Source organism: Mauremys reevesii, linkage group 4 (genome assembly GCF_016161935.1).
Source record: "Mauremys reevesii isolate NIE-2019 linkage group 4, ASM1616193v1, whole genome shotgun sequence".
Lineage (NCBI taxonomy): Eukaryota > Metazoa > Chordata > Testudines > Geoemydidae > Mauremys > Mauremys reevesii.
The window spans coordinates 23,062,500-23,082,261 of NC_052626.1; the positions used below are offsets into that span (position 1 = coordinate 23,062,500).

The window sequence follows — 19,762 nt, forward strand, 5'->3', positions numbered from 1 at the left end:
TGGCACATTTACCATAGCATGCTAGAATTCACAAAACTAGTAAATAATCCTGTATAGCCCTTAATTACTGTTTATTAAAAAATAAGCACTGGCAAGTAATTTATGAGTACCATATTTGCCAAACAAGCTTATACAATCCAATAAAGCTGAAAACTACTCTTCTGGCAAATTTTTTATTTTACAAAATATAGATGCATATAAAAAAAATTCAAATGAACATCCCTTGCTCTGTAATCTGATTATGTTAAAGTTTTATTCTGGGAGTGAGAAATTCACTTGGCAACACAGATACAACATATTTATTCTGTTCTTCCCAGCACAAATTACAGCAAACGTATGCACAAACATCAAAGCCAGGCACAAGTAACAAGTTCAATAAACTTTACATATTGCTACAAAACTCTGGAAGTTGCTGCAAGGCTTTCCAGGAGCCTAGATGGCGGTGTAGTTCTTGGTGTAGTTAGTGAGTTTGATCTTCTCTGGGAAAATTATGTTAACTGAAAGGTTTTCCCCATTGTTAGATTGAAGAAAGCAATTCTTTTTCTTGCGTAGGAGATGGCTATATTTGGCATTAGCAAGCCACATTTCACATTTGGAAAAAAATACAATCGCAGTTGTACCCAACACAACAAGACATGTAAGCAAGCCTAGCACAATGAAACATATCACCTGACTTTTATTAAGCAAGGGGTCTGTGTTTTGGATTGTTTCTTTCATTGTTATCTTCAAGACTTTATGTTCTTGGTGAGGTACTGACTTTGGATGAGCGTTTGGTGGTAGATTATAACTCTGCCCGTGTTTGGCATCTGTATTCACACCATGGAGACTTGTGTTTCCGTTGAGATATGTGCAGGTTACACCAACAAATTCCGGCTTACAAATGCATTCAAATCCTCCTTCAGGATGCTCATGACACGTTCCTCCATTCTCACATGGGCTGCTAGCACAAAATATGACACGGCTGCTGCAGGATTTGCCCATATAGCCAATAGGGCAATGACAGTTAAAGCCTCCACCAATATCCGTGCACGTGCCTCCATTTTCACATGGGTTGGGTTCACAGTCATCTACATCTATTTCGCAAAAATTGCCAGCAAAACTTGGAAGGCACAAACAGGAGGCATGAGGCGCAAATCCATTGTCATCAACACATGTTCCCCCATTCTGACAGGGAGAGCTGGAACACAAGACAAAAACAGATGGGAGTTTAAAGAAAATGTAAGTGAAATAAATAGATATGCAACATTTCAGATAATTAAAAAGGGGTAATTTTCTTTACTAGATAATGAGCCATGTCAGTTCTTGGTGGAATGTCATTGACATCCATGGAGTTGCATCAAGAATGAATTTTGTCCAACATCTTTATCAATATACACTGTCCCTCTAATATTCCAACATTGATTACAATCTCTTCTGCACATCCTAATGTACACATCCTATCTGAAGAGATTTAAAACTGTTTTTGAAATTAAGCTGCCCAGTGTGTCTGTCTGGTTAGATCTTGTGATCTGAGGAATGGGTGAGTAGGTATTCAGACCAGAGTGAGCAAAGATACTGCCAGCATGGCTTTGTTTTTCCTCAGCAATTAGTCAAAACACAATCTAGGTATATATATATAGTTAGTATAAAATATCAACAAGCATAAGCTGATGCGGAGATGTTTATTTTTATTGTATGTCTAAGGAATAGTCATACCCTGTACATTCAAGAGCCTGGGAGAATTCAGGGCACTTTGAAACCTCAAAGCACTGAAAACAATTCAAACATTTCCACTGTTATTTGAATAAATACATTAAGTGAGAATAATTTTGTCAGAAGAAATCATATACAATCAAACCTGTTATTTCAAAGGGATTGGGGAGGCAGTTGCTCAGGAGACTGGTAACAAGGATACCAAACTTTTCACATCTAGGTCCCAAATTTGAATGGCTCCAGGTCATTAGTGTTCAAAAGTTGGTACCATCTCATGGCTGCTTGGTTGCCTGTGTGAAATTACCTTATTCCAATTCCTACTAGATAAGTGTTCACAGTGCAAAAGCCAACCCAGTCAGCATCCTCCTTGATAGTCTTCACAGAAAAGCCAAGGACATGGAAACTGGAGAATGCTCTCACTTCTAGAGGTGGTTCATTCACATCAGGGCAAGGAGACACTGATTGTTTTGCTACACCCTTTCCGTGGAAGGGACTAGGACTTCATCCTCCAGGAATATGAATCCAGCATGTTTCATTGGTGCTAAATTCACTCAAAAGCTATTAAAGGAAGATTGTACTAAGTGCAATTTCAGAGGACTCAGCAGAGCTAGGGTGACAGCCAGATAAGGGAAAGTAATGGAGAAGTTATGCAAAAGCAGAGAGCTATTAGCTCCTCAGATTGAATCAATATAGTCAACACTGAAAACATTCACAATAACTTGTTTCAGGAATTTTTCTTCCAGAAGTATTTTTATGTGTTGATCCTTAATGTAACTCTGAATATCCCATCAGAATTTAAATATGAACACATCATCACAAACCATTTAAAGTTAAATAAGTTAATTTAGAAATGTTAGCACAGAGGCCTACAAGCTCCAAGCATCCCTCCTGGCTATGGTAAGAGATTGTTAGTATGTAGGCAAGTGTACCATGACGCCTTACAAAAGTTATGTCAGAGAAACAATAGATATTACTAACAGCTACAAATTAAATTGCTTATAGAGTGGAAATAAGCTTAAGAGTATGACCTATTTTTACAACTGCTTAAGGTTGTTTTGTGCCTTGTAGTTGGCTATGCTGTGTGAACAACAAGTTATGAAGTTGTAACCAAAACCACAAGAAAGGGCATGTAGGATGGAAGCATTTAAGAAGAACATTATTCACCTTGTGTATAACCACAATATGACATTAGCGTATGATCGGCCAATTTATTAAAACGTTCCAAACCGCAAAGGACACAGTGAAATGATTGGTTAAGAGTTGTTTTAACTCATGCTATGCTTTATTGTTAAGGAGGTTAAAGTTATTATGATGGAAATATAGGGCATAACCCATTTATTAATAAGTCTATAAAAACCTATAGAATTTTAAATCATTCTGGGACAGGGTGAGATGCAGACTGAGCCCCTCACCTCCCAACTGGTTGGTGAATACCACCTTTCTGTTACATGATGTTCTATTTGTAGTTAGAGAAATCTGATTTAATAAACCAGTTTGAGCTTAGTATTCGATGCATCACTGACTTACACATTGACCAGAACCCACAACATTTATTACAGAAACATGTCTTTCCTAATTTGGACTATATTAGTATTCCAGAGAGAGCTGCCAAACGACAGTGGGCCATAGATGACAGTGGGCCACATTTTGAAAAATCAATGGGGTGGTTATTTACAGCATAATTTGGTCCATTACTTGCACTGTGGCAGTACAGGAATCTTGTGCAAGAGATTGCAAATGAATTTCCATCTCACTTTCATGATAATTTTACATGCAGCAGCAAAACTTTTAACATCCAAGATTAGAAAACACATTTAGGTTTCATACACTGAAAGGACGTTAACCTTGACATGGCTCAATCATTCCATATTCCTGAAGGCATATAGTACAGTACCTGCCAGTATTTGAAAAGATCACTCAAATCATTATTTTAAAATATTGCACTTATAGTGGGAGACCCAAAGCCTAGGACATTGAACATCACTGCTCTCATGCTCCAGCTACATGTGCACACATAGTTAATATTTGCAACTGGTTAAATGACCCGGCCATTATGGATTCCCACAGTGGGACTTTGGGGGTTGCCTTAGGAGATCTACTGATAACTGGGCTTTGGACTGCATCAGAAGCATGAGCTGCAGAGGAATGGGCAGGTGGTGGAAATCGCCCTAATACCCTTATACCTCTGGAGGTGGAATGGCCCAGCTTCCCAGACTCTCAAGGTGCCACAGGATTCTTTGCTGCTTCTACAGACTCTCAAGGTATGTCTACATTGCAATGTAAGCCTAGGCTCAGACTCAAACCCAAATCCCCCTTCTATCTACACACAATTCTAACACAGACCCATTACCCTGCAGAAGTAGAAGGTTTGAGCCTGAGTCCCGAACAGGCTCAGGCCCAAAAAGCCATCATAGCGCAGTGTGGGCACAGCTCAGGTCCAAGCCTCCCAGACTCAGGTCATTTCCCCAGGACACAGGGCCAGATCCAGTAGGTAGCATTCAGGAATATTTTATCATAATTACTGTGACGTTCAGGAGCTCATCTGTAATAACATATGAACACTGTATGTGACCTAGTTATTGGGATAATTACTGTATGGCTATATTGTGTTATTGGAATATTTATTGCATGTAGGGTGATCAGATGTTCTGATTTTATAGTGACAGTCCCAATATTTGGGGCTTTTTCTTATATAGGCACCTATTACCTCCCCAACTCCCTGTCCCGATTTTTCACACTTGATATCTGGTCACCCTAACTGCATGCATATGTTGGTTTACTTTAATAGCAGGGTTGTTAACAAGTAGGAAGGCCACATGATGGCCCCAGATAAGCACATTGGGGGTCAGTAAGACACAATGCCTGAGCTATTAGCTGCAAAGATGCTACTTTTAGGCAAGAGCCAAGTCACAAGTCTTGTTTTGCCAGGGCTGGGACTGAAGAAATCAAAAGGAGCGCAGACAAGGTAAAATGTCTCCTTCTCCTGAGATCAGGCAGTTGTCAGGAAGCTGTTCATAGGGTACAGGCTGACAAAAACACAGACACCTACCTGGGGTTCTAAAGGAGTTAGGCCTTCCTTTGCGTTAAGTAAGACAATGTGGGTAGCCCTTTTCTTGGTTTAAAAATCCTTTTTGTCTTATGCTTTCTTTGTTCTTACTGTTCAGATTAAATGAGACTTTGTTTTAAGAAAGCTGTCTAGTTCTTCTAGTTAGCACTGATCACACGTCATCAAAGGGAAGACTTGCAGGTGCAAAACCCAGTCAGGCCACATGGTGATGAAGTTCAAGAGTGGGAAAATTGTGGGTTTCACCCCAGAAAAAGGTAAGGGCACGAGGCCTAACACCTGCAGGGTTACACTCAGAACAGAGAAGGGGTCAAAGGTGCAACTAGCCCTGAACCACGACAGTTTAAACATCTTACAGTGGCACCCTGAGACCCCAATCAGATCAGAGCCCCACTGTACTAAACAGGAGACAGGCTATCGATCCTCCATAACAAAACACATACCTGCAGAGCAGTGATTGGAATTGTGTCCCTCCAATTCCTAAAAGCCAAACCTCTACCGTATGAGTTAAAGGAAGATTTCTGTTAGGCCTTTATTATGCCACCAATTCCCTTACCGAGCACGGCACATCAGCCATCCTTACATTGTAAACAGCAACCAACCAGTGAGGGTAAAATACTCACACGTACACAAAATACCCAACCTGGCCCCACTGAAGTCAATGGCAAAAATCTTCCACTGACATAACAGAGCACAGGTTTGGAACAAAGTCATAGACTCATAGACTTTAAGGTCAGAAGGGACCATCATCATCTACTTTGGCCTCCTGCACATTGCAGGCCACAGAACATCGTCTGCCTATTCACGTAATAGACCCATAACGTCTGGCTGAGTTACTGAAGTCCTCAAATCATTATTTGAAGTCTTCAAGTTACAGAGAATCCACCATTTACAGTAGTTTAAACCTGCGTGTGCCCCCTGCTGCAGAGAAAGGCAACAAACTCTCAGGGTCAGTTGGACCCTGAGCATTTCGGCAAGAGTCTCCAGCTTGAAGGCAGTGAGAGCATTTTTGGGCTACAGCCTTATACAAAACAAATATTTCTTTGCTCAATTACAACCCATTTTCTTCAAATATAATGAGTGTGGAATATTCCAAGGAGATTTAACCACATGGAAAGGCTAAAAGGGTTGTAACAAACGATTGCTGAGCTAAAGAGAGACAAGGAAACCTTAGACAAAAGTCAATGTTTCAAATCAGGATAATTATTTTTAAAGTGATTTATAACATAGAAATTGATTAATTTTCTTCAAGCTTTGCAGATATATTCTGCTTTAGCCTCAGGGGAAATCCACCAACTTTCAGGCTAAGACAATTTTCCAAGCCAAAGCTCTAGGAAAGCTAAAGCAGCAATTTATAATGGAAGCTGGTAGCAGCCTTAACCATAGTGACACTTCTGCTTCTCCATAATAAAATGCACGAGGATTAAAGGTCCTCAGATATTAGGAGAATGTGAGAAGACCCTTGACAGAATAGATTCCTCTTAAGGACAGATCCTCAACTAGAGCTGGCTGTATTTTTTCAAATTTAATTAAAACATTATTCACAATTTTTTCCTCATTTTTCAGACAGTTCTGTTCCCAGCTATATCATTAAACCCTAGCGACAGCCGAGTCATGGACAAAATGTGCAGCCAAAAAGCCACAATAAGACAAGACTCACAGGGAATAGGTTCCTTAATGAATAGGTTCATTCCTTAAAGTCTATGTTCCCCACAGTAATTTGAGTTCAGCCATTAATACAATACAATACTGCACGTAGAGTTTATTGTATCAGAATATCGCTAGCCTTCATCAATGAGTAAAAGCTTGAATTTAACTAAATTATATTCCTTCTAATCCCTTGTTGCTGTTTCAGCCTCTTAATATTTATCTGTCCAAATCTTCTGTTACATGCTTAATTAAAACAGATATCCATATTTCAGACATTACATTCTTAATTGATTTCATTTACTGGTACTAATTTCCTTTAATTTGTACATTATAGATGATTTACCTTACAATACAGGTCTAAGGAATAGTTAGTATCTTGCATGTAAACACACGCCAGTTGTCTACTTATCTATTTTATGGGCCATGTTGGCAGACATATGCACATGCATTTTTCTGCCTAACTTGTACCTGCAAATACTGTGACTGCATATTCAGTTATGGCAAATGAGCATACAAATGACTAATTAGACACATGACTGGCCAGTTTTATACATGCTTACTGTGACGGCATGAGAAAATCTTCCAAACAGCCAGTTAGTTAAGTAGTTCAGAAAGTTAATTTAAGTGAATGGAATTCTTTCCCTGGATTTTGTTGGGCTTTGGATCAGGACCAATAAATATCAGAAAGGCAGTTTGACAAATGCGAATAAATAAATGGCCCCTTGGATGCCAGCTACCTGGGACACTGCCATAACAGAGGTTAATGGAGGTGCCTGAGCTGAGGATGCCTTTGTACAGATGAGAAGGAGCTTCAGGAAGGCTGTCCTGTGCAAGAGCCCTTCACTATCAAATACAACCCTCTCCTCCCTCCAGTCCCATCGCACTAATCCAATTTGTTGACTTTTAGGTCTTTCAACTGCAGCTGTGAGTGTGCGTCCCAACTTGAGGGGATGGACACATGCTAGGTCTGCTTGAGCGAATGTGCTAAAAATAACCATGTAGCCAGGAGTAGCACAGGCAGTATCTCGGGCTAGCCACCTGAGTTTGTACCCAGGGAGACGAGGTGGGTTTGTAATCAGGCAGCTAGCCAAGCTACTGCCTGTGCTATCCCCAGCAACACTACTATTTTTAGCACATTAGTTCAAGCAAAGCTAGCACATATCTTTCACTCAAGATGGGAAGCACTCGCTCAGCTGCAGTGTTGACATACCCTTACAACATGCTGCCAAACTCATCAGTTTGGACAGGCATTTCAGGTAGCCTGAGGTTTGGTGGGTTTAGCTGAGCATAGAGGCAGGGGCTAGGAGGAACGTGGGTGACTGGAAGGAAGAAACTCCCTCTCCTCTCCGTGGCCTGAGGAAGCAGTGCGCCCCCCACCCCTTCTCTTCCTCTGCTGATTTAATCTGAATGTCTCCTCCCATTTAACCACTACTGGGAGTAGAGTTTTGTGGGAGTTCAAATACTATGGTGTTGCAGACAGGGTTATTTTGTGCTGAGGGAGGTTGCTGGTTGGCTACCTCTCTTTTGGTCTTAATTGGATTACATTTTTAATTATTTGTTAAGAGCACCTAGAACATTCTTTTGATATTTATATATTGAAACTGTAAATAAACCCAATCAAAATATTACTGCAATATTTGCAATTTTGAATATCTGAGGTTCAGATTATGCACACAAACTCATGCTAAAAATTTGACACATTTATATAATAGGAATAGATCAGAATTAGTAGATTTGAGGCTAAAAACAAATGGGCTAGAAACTAAACTACCATGTAGGCCAAAAAGTTATGTGCTACATAGCAAACATTTTATGATTTAAGAAAGAAAACCAGAGAAAAATTTAGCAGGACTGTATATTTATATCAGAAATCAATATTTACCCATTAATAATGCAGGGTCCTTTTTTCAGATGGCAGTTTTTTCCTGTAAATCCCTTGGCACACAAACAAATATATCCTCCATCTCCAGTCTCTATGCATGTTGAGTTATTGGTGCAGGGTTTTGAAGAACATGGGTGAATATCTGTGTTAACAAAAGCATACAGTTTTGTTAAATCAAAACACCATTAGCCATAATGTTAAATATTTAGCACATGAGAAATCAGGGCCTACTTTATCATATAAGAGCCATTAAATAGTAAACAATGCAAAAAGACTAAGTGCATTTTTAAAGGTCCTTCATCCTGCATTGCATATATTTTGATTTATTCTTCTCTCTAATGGAGGGCAGAGTGTTCATAGACACTGTCAACTTGTTCCCCACCCATTAGCTCTCACTTTGTGAAATACACTTGGATTGTTTCGCTTTATGAATAAGTAATATTAACAATAAAAAGTTAGTGGTGGGGGGAGAGCTACTGATTACTATAAACACCACCTCACATTCCCAGCTACTTCAGACATGTAAGTCAGATAAAGCAATGGGCTATCTAAACATGGTATATTTACAAATTTCTCCAGATTGCCTGATGTTTGAAGTCCTACACATAAGCATTTTACATTTTAAAAGCGAGAACTGATATCTGTAGTAACAAAACACAGGAGCTGTTTAGGAATTTAGATTTGCTTGGGCAGAGAGGGTGTCAGCAAATGCCAATTTGGTTGAAACTGAAACTTTTCTTAGGAGAGGGCTGGTTTCAATGAAGATTCATTGGAAAAGGTTACTTGGGTCCTGGTTGGAAATTCTGGGTAAAACCAGAAAAAGAGAGAGAGAGAGAGATACCTCGACCCCACAATAAGTAACGACAATGGTTATGGCACTCATCTGTGATGTGGAGAACCCAGATGCAAGTCCTTGTTCTGCCTGATGTTGAGCAGGGACTTGAGCCTGGGTCTTCCACATCCTTAGGCACCAGGTTCTTTGCTATTCTGGCATGATGGTGTCTGTCTCAATCTCTCCTGTTGGCCCTATACAACTTTGTATACCTAATTAAATATTCACTGGGCCAGAGGGAGAGTGACTGTAGAGATTGGTGGCTCACCTGGGATGTGGGTGATGCAAGGACTTGAACTTGCATCCTTCAAATTTCAGGTAGATGCCCTAACGATTGGGCTATTGGGTACTATGGAAGGCTTCTTGTTTACATGAAAAACTCTGAAAGGTCTCCGTTTCATCCCGGTGCAGAATGGGAACATTTGTGTGGGATGGGAAAACTGCTTCCAGCCCAGCTCTACAAAACACCTTTGAACCGCAACTTTTCCCTCTCTCTGTGGTGTAGTCTTTGCTGGTTGGCATTTACCTCTTACATCAGGTGCCAGAAGAGTGGACCTTGTTATATTTTTGCCTTGTAAGTCACGCACATAATCTTTCCCAATTACCCTCTTAGACTGAATCTCCTCTAGAGCAACTATTGAAGATTTAAAAGGAAAGAAATAAAGGCAGGTTTGAACCAAGATAACATGGCAGCTGCTGTGAGGTCTTGCAACTTGCTGTGAATTTTTGCAAGCTCACGCATGCGTTTTGAGTGACAGTACAGTGCGTATACTTTTTTCTAAAGTGATAAATAAGGAGGTCATGAGTATTAAATTCTACTTCCCACCTAAACCCACCAGATAATGTGAACCTAGAGGAATATCATGAGGCAATGTAAAATATTAACTATAACTATAAACTTTGTCCAGTTACAATTATAGTAAAATGCTCTTCCCCCTGTATAGGGGCCTATTTTCCACTATCTTAGTCTGTCCCGATTACCACACTACCAGTTTATATGAACTTTTGTGTGTAAACGGTGGTTTCCACAAGGACCAAAATAGCCTCGGCTGCGTTTTGCAGCAGTGTTGTGTGCCCATTTTGGCAACCCTTAAGGGCAGCTAACCAAACACAACCCTGATACGTGAGAAAGGAGATGCCTTGAAATAGACAGACATTCAATAACATTAAATAATAAATGTATAAGAAGAAAATAAGAAAGGAAAGAAAATAAGACATATAACAGCTCACTAGCTAGGAAAATGACACTACTTTAAAAAAACAACAACATTATTCTTGAATTTCCCCCCACTCTTCTCTCAAATGACTGATGAGCTGTGGAATTTCTTACCACAAGAGATAACTGAGGCCCAGAGCTTAAGAGAATTCAGAAAAGGTTTAGACATTTACATAGATAAGAATATCTACAGTTGTTTTACCTAGAATTAAAATAGCATGTACAAAGAGTTAAACCCTCCTGCTTCAGCAATCACTAATTGTTTTTATTAGGAAGAAACTTCCCCAGTAGCAGTTCACTGGAGGGTTTCTTGCACCTTCCTCTTAAACATCGGGCACCTTCCTCTTAAACATCAGTATCAGAGACCATTAGATGGACCATTGCCTTGATCTGCTGTGGGGACTCCTATGTTCCAAATAAGCTGTCATTAAGGTACCTGCCACATATTCTGAATGCCATAGTTACTGTAACAGCACTAATTTTGTGGGCTTTTGCCCTGGTTTCCATAGAAACAAACCAGCCACACTGTTTTCCCCCTTTGTTTTGAAATTGATTCCATGTGGTACATACACCCACTATGGCATGTCACAAAGTTAGCTCAAGAAAGAGAAACCCTCTGTAACAGGGTGGCTTTCACCACAGGCTGGGGTTAAGCCAACCCTAATTATAGCATGAGTCTCACCTGAGAGGAATCAAGTGATTTGGGGGTAAAAGGAGCAGGAGGGTGCAATAAAGGGGGGAAGCCAAGGAAGATGTGGCAGAGTTTGGAGAAAGTGAGGAGAGGCTCCTGCAGTGAACCCAGAGGCCAGGGAGAAGGAAGAGAAACCTTATGTTGTGTGGATTCAGGAATGGACCTTGTTTGGGGATTTTGAGTTTTATTTGCAGTTTATTTTATATTTTGACCAAGAAAAAGCTTGAAGGGAAGTTTTATTTGAACAGTCCGAGTGGGGAAACTGAGGTAGTCTGCCTGTAGCCTGGCCCTAGGCCATGAGGGGGTGCATGAGAGGTGGCCAACCTGGTTACACACTGATTCATGTGTACAGGTTTTAAATAGGGGGTTGGATCCTGCAAAGTGCTCTACCCTCTGGCCTTGATCCGGTAAAGTGCTCAAGCATATACTCAACTTCATGCATGTGATTAAATGACTGAGGGTATGTCTACATGGGGATAAAAAAAATGCAACTTGCCCAGGCCAGCTGACTCAGACTCATGAGGCTTGGGCCCTGGCAGCTTACAAATTGGTATGTAGACATTCAGGCGCTGGCGCCGCTTACCAACAATGAACAATGCCACCACCACTGGCCCATTTCCTCATAACAGGCTGGACCAACCCTCAAATCTGAATACTCCCAAACTTTGGGGAAGTTCAACCTGGATCTGAACCCTGGAGCAGGCCCAACTCTATTAAAAACAGTGGCTATGCAAAGAGAAGATTTAGAACAACTATACAGGTGCATCTTCTAAAACTATACAAACTGGAAATTTATGTGATGCACAATGAAATTTGAGCAAAATATACCAATGCAGTTCAAAATCACCTCCGGTTTCCTCCTTGTTTAATGAGCAAAGTAGCTGCTCAGAATATGCTCACATTTTAAAAATATACAGCTATCAAATTAACTACAGACCTCATCAGCTTTCCCACCATCAGTTTTGCATCCTTTCTAGCTGGCATTCACTCTCCCTTGACAATGTCAAAGCAGTGGCTGCATACAGAAACGCCTTGGCAAGCGTATACAGTCTTTAAAAGTTGCGAAAATGAAGGACATTGAGGAGGTGCAACAGCTTCCCATAAAAAAGATGCGTTACTTATTAACTTTCTTGATTCTTTAGAGCAACATAGTAAATGTATGTTTTGACCTGGTGTACACTCATAGATATAGACCGCCTGCAGGAGCTAAAAACGCCAGTTTAGGTCCATTTGCTTGTGAAAATGTAACACTGGTTGTCTCCACTTCTCACATGCAAAGATAAAGTGTTAAGGGGGATTCCTTTATAGGTAGGTGTCTAGTATTTTATACTGATTTACTGGATTGGATTTAGTGTTTCCATATGAAAGTCAGTTATTCATACATGCTAACCATCCCAAGTTGGGCAGGAGCCTCCTATTTGTCCTGTGGAATTTCCTCTTTCTTCCTAACCTGATCACATCTGGATTAGTGGTATGTGTTAATAAGTTATAACAATTCATCACAACTTTATACAACTAGGCAACTGACACCATCTTCCTAATAGAGGAGGGTCCAATCCAATGGCAGAGCAGTTGCTCCATTTCACGTCATATTGCTTTATTGGATCATGACAATCATGGGCAAAGGCCACCCAATATCAGGGAGGAAGCTTCTCTCTGCTGACCCAATATGAATGAAAGAACATGTCCAGACTAGCTAAATCCATTGGACTGGCATGATTTTCAATATACCTGATATATCCAGACATCAGAAAAACGGCTAATTCTATCACTCTGATTATTCTTGACATGTCCTTAGCTGGCCCCGGATTCAAGTTGGCAAAAACTGACTCCTGGTGCTGAGTGAAATAATTTTTGGACGTCTGTAGAGCACGCTTGGTATTACTAAATATAGAGATAATGGGTAATATTTTCAAATCTACCCAAGTTATTTTCAAAAGGGATTTAGTGACTTAGGACCAAATTTTCAAAGAATTTAGGTGCATAGAGATCTAGATCGGAAACTAGTGTTATTTTCAGAAGTGCCAAACCAGATCAAGTTTCTAACACACACTGATTTCAAGTGACTAAGTTCCATTTTCAAAAGTGACAGATTTTCAATGGTATTTAGGTTCCTAGAGATGCAGATAGGTGCCTAGTGGGATTTAAAAACAAAAAGTATCTAACCTACTTAAGTGTTTCTGCATCTTTGCTGTCTAAATACCTTTGAAAATCTGTCCAATAAGAAACCAAGTTTAATTGAAAGATGATGGGACTTAGGCTCTAAGTCACATACTTTGAAAATGTTACTTAATGAGAATTGCTTAATGAATAAGAATGATTTCTTGAACATCAAGGTACAGAACACAGCAACAAACTAACTTTTGATAAACTAGAAAATGATGAAACCCAGAAGACTGGCAAAAAATATGAACCCAGTTCTCCTTTTCCACTGGTTTAACACCAATGTAAGTCCACTGAGTCACTGGAATTTCTTTTGATTCACAGTGGTTTGAATGAAGGAAGAATTAAGTGCTATTCCTTCCAATACTTCCATTCAAACCCTTGGCTAGAAAATATTTGGTCAAGTACCAAGCTAATGTATTTATTTCAACTTATACTATCATATCCACACAATGTTGGATAATGAATTATTTCAACTGGTTGAACACACCCACGGGGGCTTCTTACATTTACGGAACCAGTGTGGAATTTATTATTCACCATCTGCATGTGACAATCATAGTTAAAAATGGAATTAGGGTTTTATGCATAATTCTAACAATACCCAGAACTATATTATACAAGATATTGTATGTTTTCACCTAAAATGTGACTGCATAGGGCTTTTTTTTCTCTCCCCTCCTTCCCCCCTCCCCAAAATCTTCTCTCGTGTTTTGGGTCAAATATTCATTTTATAAAGAAAACATCTAGGGAAAAGCGTTTGCATATTTTTAACACCAGATGGAGCTGTAATCACTTCATTTAATCTCTGGAAAACTATGTTGCTCTATTAAGGGAAAGTATTTGCAAACCTATGTCGCAGAGGCTGCCAACCCATCCTTCTTCACAGACACATTGCCATGGTTTGGCACAGCTGCCATGCACACAACCAGGAAAAGGAACACACTGATTACAGAGAGGTCCTTGCCACCCAGGTTGACACCTGAAATAGATACAAAACAAGATACAGAGGTTTTTTTTTTAATAATTACCAGGCTGTTCTCCTTTTAATTGCACAAAAAACTGAATTTGCAAAGATAACACTGCTAAATGTAATGCATTTGAAAAAAAAGATCTTCAATGTTTATAAAATACTGGGGAAAGAATTAAAGAAAATTGATTCACTTTAAGTGGAAGAAAAACAAATATTTTAAACCTAAAATAACTTAGCCCTCTTAAGTTTCTTTCTATAGGTGCTCCTAGGATATTTTTTTTAAAAAATTCTAATTCTCAGAGGCATCCAGGTTTCTTTAATATGTTATACAATTCTAGTTGCAGTCTGTTAATGGAGAGCTGTTTCCTTATAGCATCACATTTTCAGCTGGCATATCATTCTAATTGCTGTCTTTTTTTTTCCCACAAGACTCATGTATTACTGAAACAATCAGTCCCTTCACTAATAACCTCAGCTGGTAGATCTCTTTACCTGCATTCACTAGGACTTTCACAAAATCCATTCACTGGGTGGCAGCCAGGTTTACAAACGACATCTGGGAGAGAGATTTGTAAAGTGTCAGTACTAAAAAGAACCATATTCTCACATTCTATATAGATATAGATGCTTTAAAACCAACCAAAAATATATAAAATTCTAAAAACAAAATGTTCTCATTCTAAAAACAAAATGTAATTCTAAATAAACATATCGCCTAGCAATTCAGCTAATACACCTATTAGACAACTGGAATGGAAGTTCCTCAGAATTGTACAAGTTAAAGCACTTTAGCATATGCAAAATTTTTGCAATATTAATATCAATGTACATAAAATTGAAAATTACATAAAGGGTCTAAGTCATTTTGCACATCACATGATAGTCTAAGTATACTATTATAGTTTTATTTATACAAAAGCGCCTTTAGTCAGAAATAATTTGCATTCTAAAAATTTGCTAGTATACATGTTGAATCCATTCAACAAGGCTGTGTTATAAAGAAACACTATTTTGATTAAATTGTATGAGAATAGCAAAAGTTAAAGAGAAAAAGTCACATTTTCTTTGCACACAATTTAATATAAATATTTTAATTTGCTAAATAATCTTAATCTCGCATGCAATCATTAACTTTTGAAAGAATTAAATTGCAAGAGAAATCCCTGCTCACACTCAGAAGAAAAGCCTCTCTCTAAAATCAATAAGAGAAAATGAGAATTTGGAAGGAACTTGAACTAGAAAAAAACATGCGTAGGGTAAAGCAATAGTAGGTTCTTCAACGGTGGCATTAAAAAAATTAGCGTGAGGCTGGAAAGTTTTTAAAACCGTTACTTGCGTTAAGGTTGCAAGTTCTTCCCATTCAGCCCATCAACTGCACACCATGATGACACGGGAAACACTGGGTCTTCTGCATTGTTGTCTAATCGGTCAATTGCGGCTTTCCGGGATACTGAGCACAGGGGACACGCTTACTGGAATATGGCGGGTGCGTTTGTGTGATCCAGTAACGCGTTCCAGGTTCTCTCGCTTGTAGTGTGTGTGCGCGCATATTATCCAGAGTCTCTCTCGTGGACATATGATCGCACATCCACATTACTACGTTCTCCTTCTCTGCAACGAAACCGAACTCTTCCCGGTCACACCGAAAGGAGCCGGGAGCAGCAGCAGCCGAACGTGAAAAGAAACCAAACCTCCCCCCCAACAGGAGCCTGCAGAACTTTCCGCGAGTGACAAAAGTGCCACGAACTTGTCCAGGCTGCGTCCAGCCGCAGCAGCCAGCCGGGCGGCTCCGGCTCCGGCTCGGGCGCGCTCTTACCTGGGGTAACGGGCAGGATGAGGGGAAAGCAGCAGCAGCAGCAGATTAAAGTGAGAGCCTGGAAATCCATCACCCAGCATATCAGGGGCGCGCTCCCCACCTACAACGACAGGCACATGCCCGTGGCAGGGCGCCGGGCTGCTCCCCCACCAGCCCAGGGAGGGGATCTGGCATCCGCCCCCCGCCCGCGCGCTCCGGGCTGTCTGCTCCGCTAGCTCCCCTGGCCCGGGAAGTGTTGGCACCTCTGGGGGTGTCTACACCGCCCCTCCGCAGCAGCGGGCGCGGAGACTCCGTCTTTGCTGCAGAGCGAGCGAGCGAAAGCTCCCTCCTAGCCCTGGCAGCGGCTCACGGGGGATCCGCTGGCTCAGGCAGGAGCCGGCTTATAATTAAACTTCTACGTGAAAGGGAGAGGGAAGGGGGGGGAGAGGCCTCCCCCTTTCCCCCCGCTTCCCTCCATCCGCCCCCCCCCGGGGGGATCGCATCTGCATCCCCCACCCCGCGCGTGGGCAGGGAAGGGGTCGCCAGGGATTAACTTTGTTTCGGGGGTGGCTCTTCCGCAGGGGGCTTGTGCCGCTCCGCGGAGCTAGCGGGGGCTGCCCCGGCCCTGGGGAGCCAGAGGTCGGAGCAGAACAGGGGGAGCCTGTCCTGTGCCCTTCCCCTCTTGCTTCACTCCACAGAGCGGCCAGGGCGCCTGGCTGCCGCCGGGCCCCCCCCTGCTAGGGTCCGGGCAGGCGAGGGGAGTGATCAGCGGGCAGCCCTGCCAGAGCCCCACGCACCGATTGAGTCAGATCCGGGCCCCAGTTGGAGCCACCCGTCTCTGGATTTCAAAGTGCGTATGCGGGTTTTCCTTACATGGGTGCGTTTATTGTCCACACTGCAGTCAGGCAACGTCCAGTCCCTCATCGCCTTCTCCACTGACTAACGGCCTCCTGGCACCCAGGCTGGACAGTTACAGATGGTTAGATCCACCTTTTCCAGAGTGGCTGCCAATTTTGGGGTGCAAACTTGTGGCACACTGAAGCCCTGGCTGCTTTTGAAAATGTTGGCCTTGTTGTCTAGAGTACTGTGTCTTTCCCCTGCAAAATTGAAAAGGACCCTGCAAAGGAAAAAATATACCTCTGCATCCTTTCTTGTTTGTTTATTGTGCTCAAAGGCAGCTTTCAATAATTCTGGAGATGGGGGAGAAGTTGAGAAGGAAACCACTTTTTTCCAGCCTCTATTACTTTTCCAGTACAACTAGTGGATTTTGTCTGGCCTGTTTTTGCTGGTGAACTCTGTAGATGACTGAAGAATTAGCGGGATTATGACATTACAAGGGACAAGAAAATGAAACTGGGGCAACTCTAGTAGCAGGGAGTATTATAGTTAGATTGGTTTAAACTATGGTGTTTGTTATCAGGTATTTAATCCAACCTGCCCCCACACAGTTGGCTAAATGCTGTCTTTGGGGAAGCTTTAACCTCTTCCCCTTCAGGTAAGGACAGAGAAAGCGTCAACTCTAGGTTTCTAGTCTTCCAAGGAAGGTGCCAACAAAAACAGGGAAGACAAAAATTTAATGTGATATTTCTAAGGTTAAAAACTTTTCAGTCCTTCATTATACATCGATAAAGAACAACAGAAATAAAAAATAAAATAAAAAGACAAACCTCCTTTTCCCTTGAAGAGTCACCTTCAACTGGTTGTGTATTTTTCTGCAATTGTCCCTCCCTATATTTTCCCATTTGTAGCACAGGAGTGCCTGTGATTTCAGCTACCCCATTTAGAGCCAGATTGGCTAATTCTTGTTGCTTGCAGTCCTCCTTTAAAGAAATTACTGTCTGTTATGCCTTAATTAGTGTCTTTTAGGATTCCCCAGCCCACTTTTTCCTCACTTGTTGATTTAATGCTTCTTTCCCTGAGACCTTATTTGTTAATTTGTCAACATTTATGTGAAGTACAAGGAGCTGCCAGTAATAGTTTATTAACTGTTTGATTGTTATGGTGTTGTTTGCTATAGGCTCACCAGGGATTAATTCAACCAGGGGTTACTTGCACAGATGCAGGAAAGGGGTCAATAGCTTCAGGCAGATTGTTTACTGGTACTTAAAGACAAATCAGATATCCTGTTTTACTCCCAACCATGCTGAGTTCATCAGCAGGGTTTGTAACCACAATCAGTAGGAAGCCAAGTGGGAAAAGCTAGAACAAATAATTTTGGGGTGCATAAGCCACAACCCCTGAAGAACAGGGAAGAGGGAGAGGGAGACTGTTTAGGAGCAGATTGAACCTCTGTCTCCAGCAGTTTGGGTGTCTTGGATAAACTGGGCCTTCCTAAACTATAGGTAAGAGAGAAGTGTGTGCAGAACCCTTGTGTTAAGAACCCTTCTCTCTTGTTATGCTTTTTTTCTACTGTTGAGATTAAACAATACTTTGTTTGGAAAATACTTTTGATCACAGCTCCTGAAGGGAATAGTAGATGGCACAGAGATGCTGTAGGTCCAGGTACCTGGTCTAAGAGTAGAAGAGTTGCAGAATTCCACCCTGAGAGAAGGGGAGACACAGGGTAGTACCCATATACTCTTATTCTGTGAACCCATTCATTACTAAAATGAAGGCCAGTAACTCAGGCCAAGCTTTCTGTTTTTCCTCACACATTCAACCATTTCTACGCTACTGGTCAGAAGTATAGTCAGGGTAGCTTATCCTTGAGTTTAGATATTACGGATAAATAATCGGCTATGTAATTTAGAAACATCTTTTATGCTGCGTGTTTGGCTGTATTTCTTACATAGCAGATCATCTGGGTAGTTAAAACCCCCATAAGTATGATATCGAGTGGTTTCAAATACTGATAGTTGGTCCCGGAAGATTTTATTCTCCCTCTCCTCCGGTCCTGATAGTCTGCAAAAGTGCCTATGGTAGCTGTTATTTGTCATTGCCTGTGATAATTCATAGATTTCACCACCACACTCATAACTGTCAATTTATATGATCTCATTGGTACTGAAAACACTTTTGACATATGACATTCCTCCCCCTCTCTCTGCTATTGAATATAGACTGCATTTATCCATACTGATATTTGACATTTATGAGAATTTTATGAGAATTTTGTCACCAGGTTTTGGTTACACATGCTGTATTACACTCATTCTCATTTAATATGTTTTTAATCTTGCTTTTTACATGTGTATACAGATGCTTTAGTGCGCAAATGCTCTCTTTTTCACAGCAACTCCATCTTTTTATTATATTGTATGTCAGATGTGCCTCTCTGATTAGTTGAATTAGGAAATAGGTCCCTTTCTTTGTCTTTAGTTTAAGACCACCTGAAATAATCCTGCCAGTTTTAAATCTAGGAGGTCAGAATCCCTCCTGCTTAAGTGGAGACTGTTAAATCCAAAGAAACTTTCAACACAGAAGTTCCAATGTTCTATGAATCCAAAATAGTTCTCCTCTCTACGTTATGCCACCTGAGCAACCAAACAGCAAACCATTGCCACTCAGCTCAATAATTACATCCACCTGTCAGAAACACTCTCATCCAGCACTCTGACAGTTTTCAGTGAATGTGGAAAAGACTGCAGACTTGGGTTCTGGCAAATCTTAGTGAGTTCCACTAAGAATACCCCATTGCTGATCCTAGAAAGGTTTACTCTAAGACCTGGAAGCAAAAGCACCTCATCTAATCTTTGCCTACATAACAAGAGACCAACTAAGTGGTTGTTTTTCAGGTATCAAGATCTCAGACCATTTAAGGATTGTACCCAACACCCTGAACCAGCACCTAGAAATTAACGAATA

General features: G+C 41.0%; 1 protein-coding gene across 5 annotated transcripts in view; it reads right to left on the reverse strand.

Moving 5' to 3' along the window:
• Positions 1–164: 164 nt before the first annotated feature.
• DLK1 (delta like non-canonical Notch ligand 1) overlaps positions 165–19,762 on the reverse strand; it is a 67,613-nt gene continuing 48,015 nt past the window's right edge. The window contains exons 1-7 of one of the 5 annotated variants that reach the window (XM_039537189.1): positions 17,626–17,729; positions 16,832–17,075; positions 15,980–16,079; positions 14,656–14,719; positions 14,042–14,172; positions 8,289–8,430; positions 165–1,177 (exon numbers count right to left, since the gene is read on the reverse strand). In XM_039537189.1, the coding sequence (XP_039393123.1) occupies positions 433–1,177; positions 8,289–8,430; positions 14,042–14,172; positions 14,656–14,719; positions 15,980–16,079; positions 16,832–16,882 (1,233 nt within the window). In that variant the 5' untranslated portion in view covers positions 16,883–17,075; positions 17,626–17,729 and the 3' untranslated portion in view covers positions 165–432. The other 4 variants (XM_039537190.1, XM_039537192.1, XM_039537191.1 and 1 more) reach the window with 4 other exon arrangements.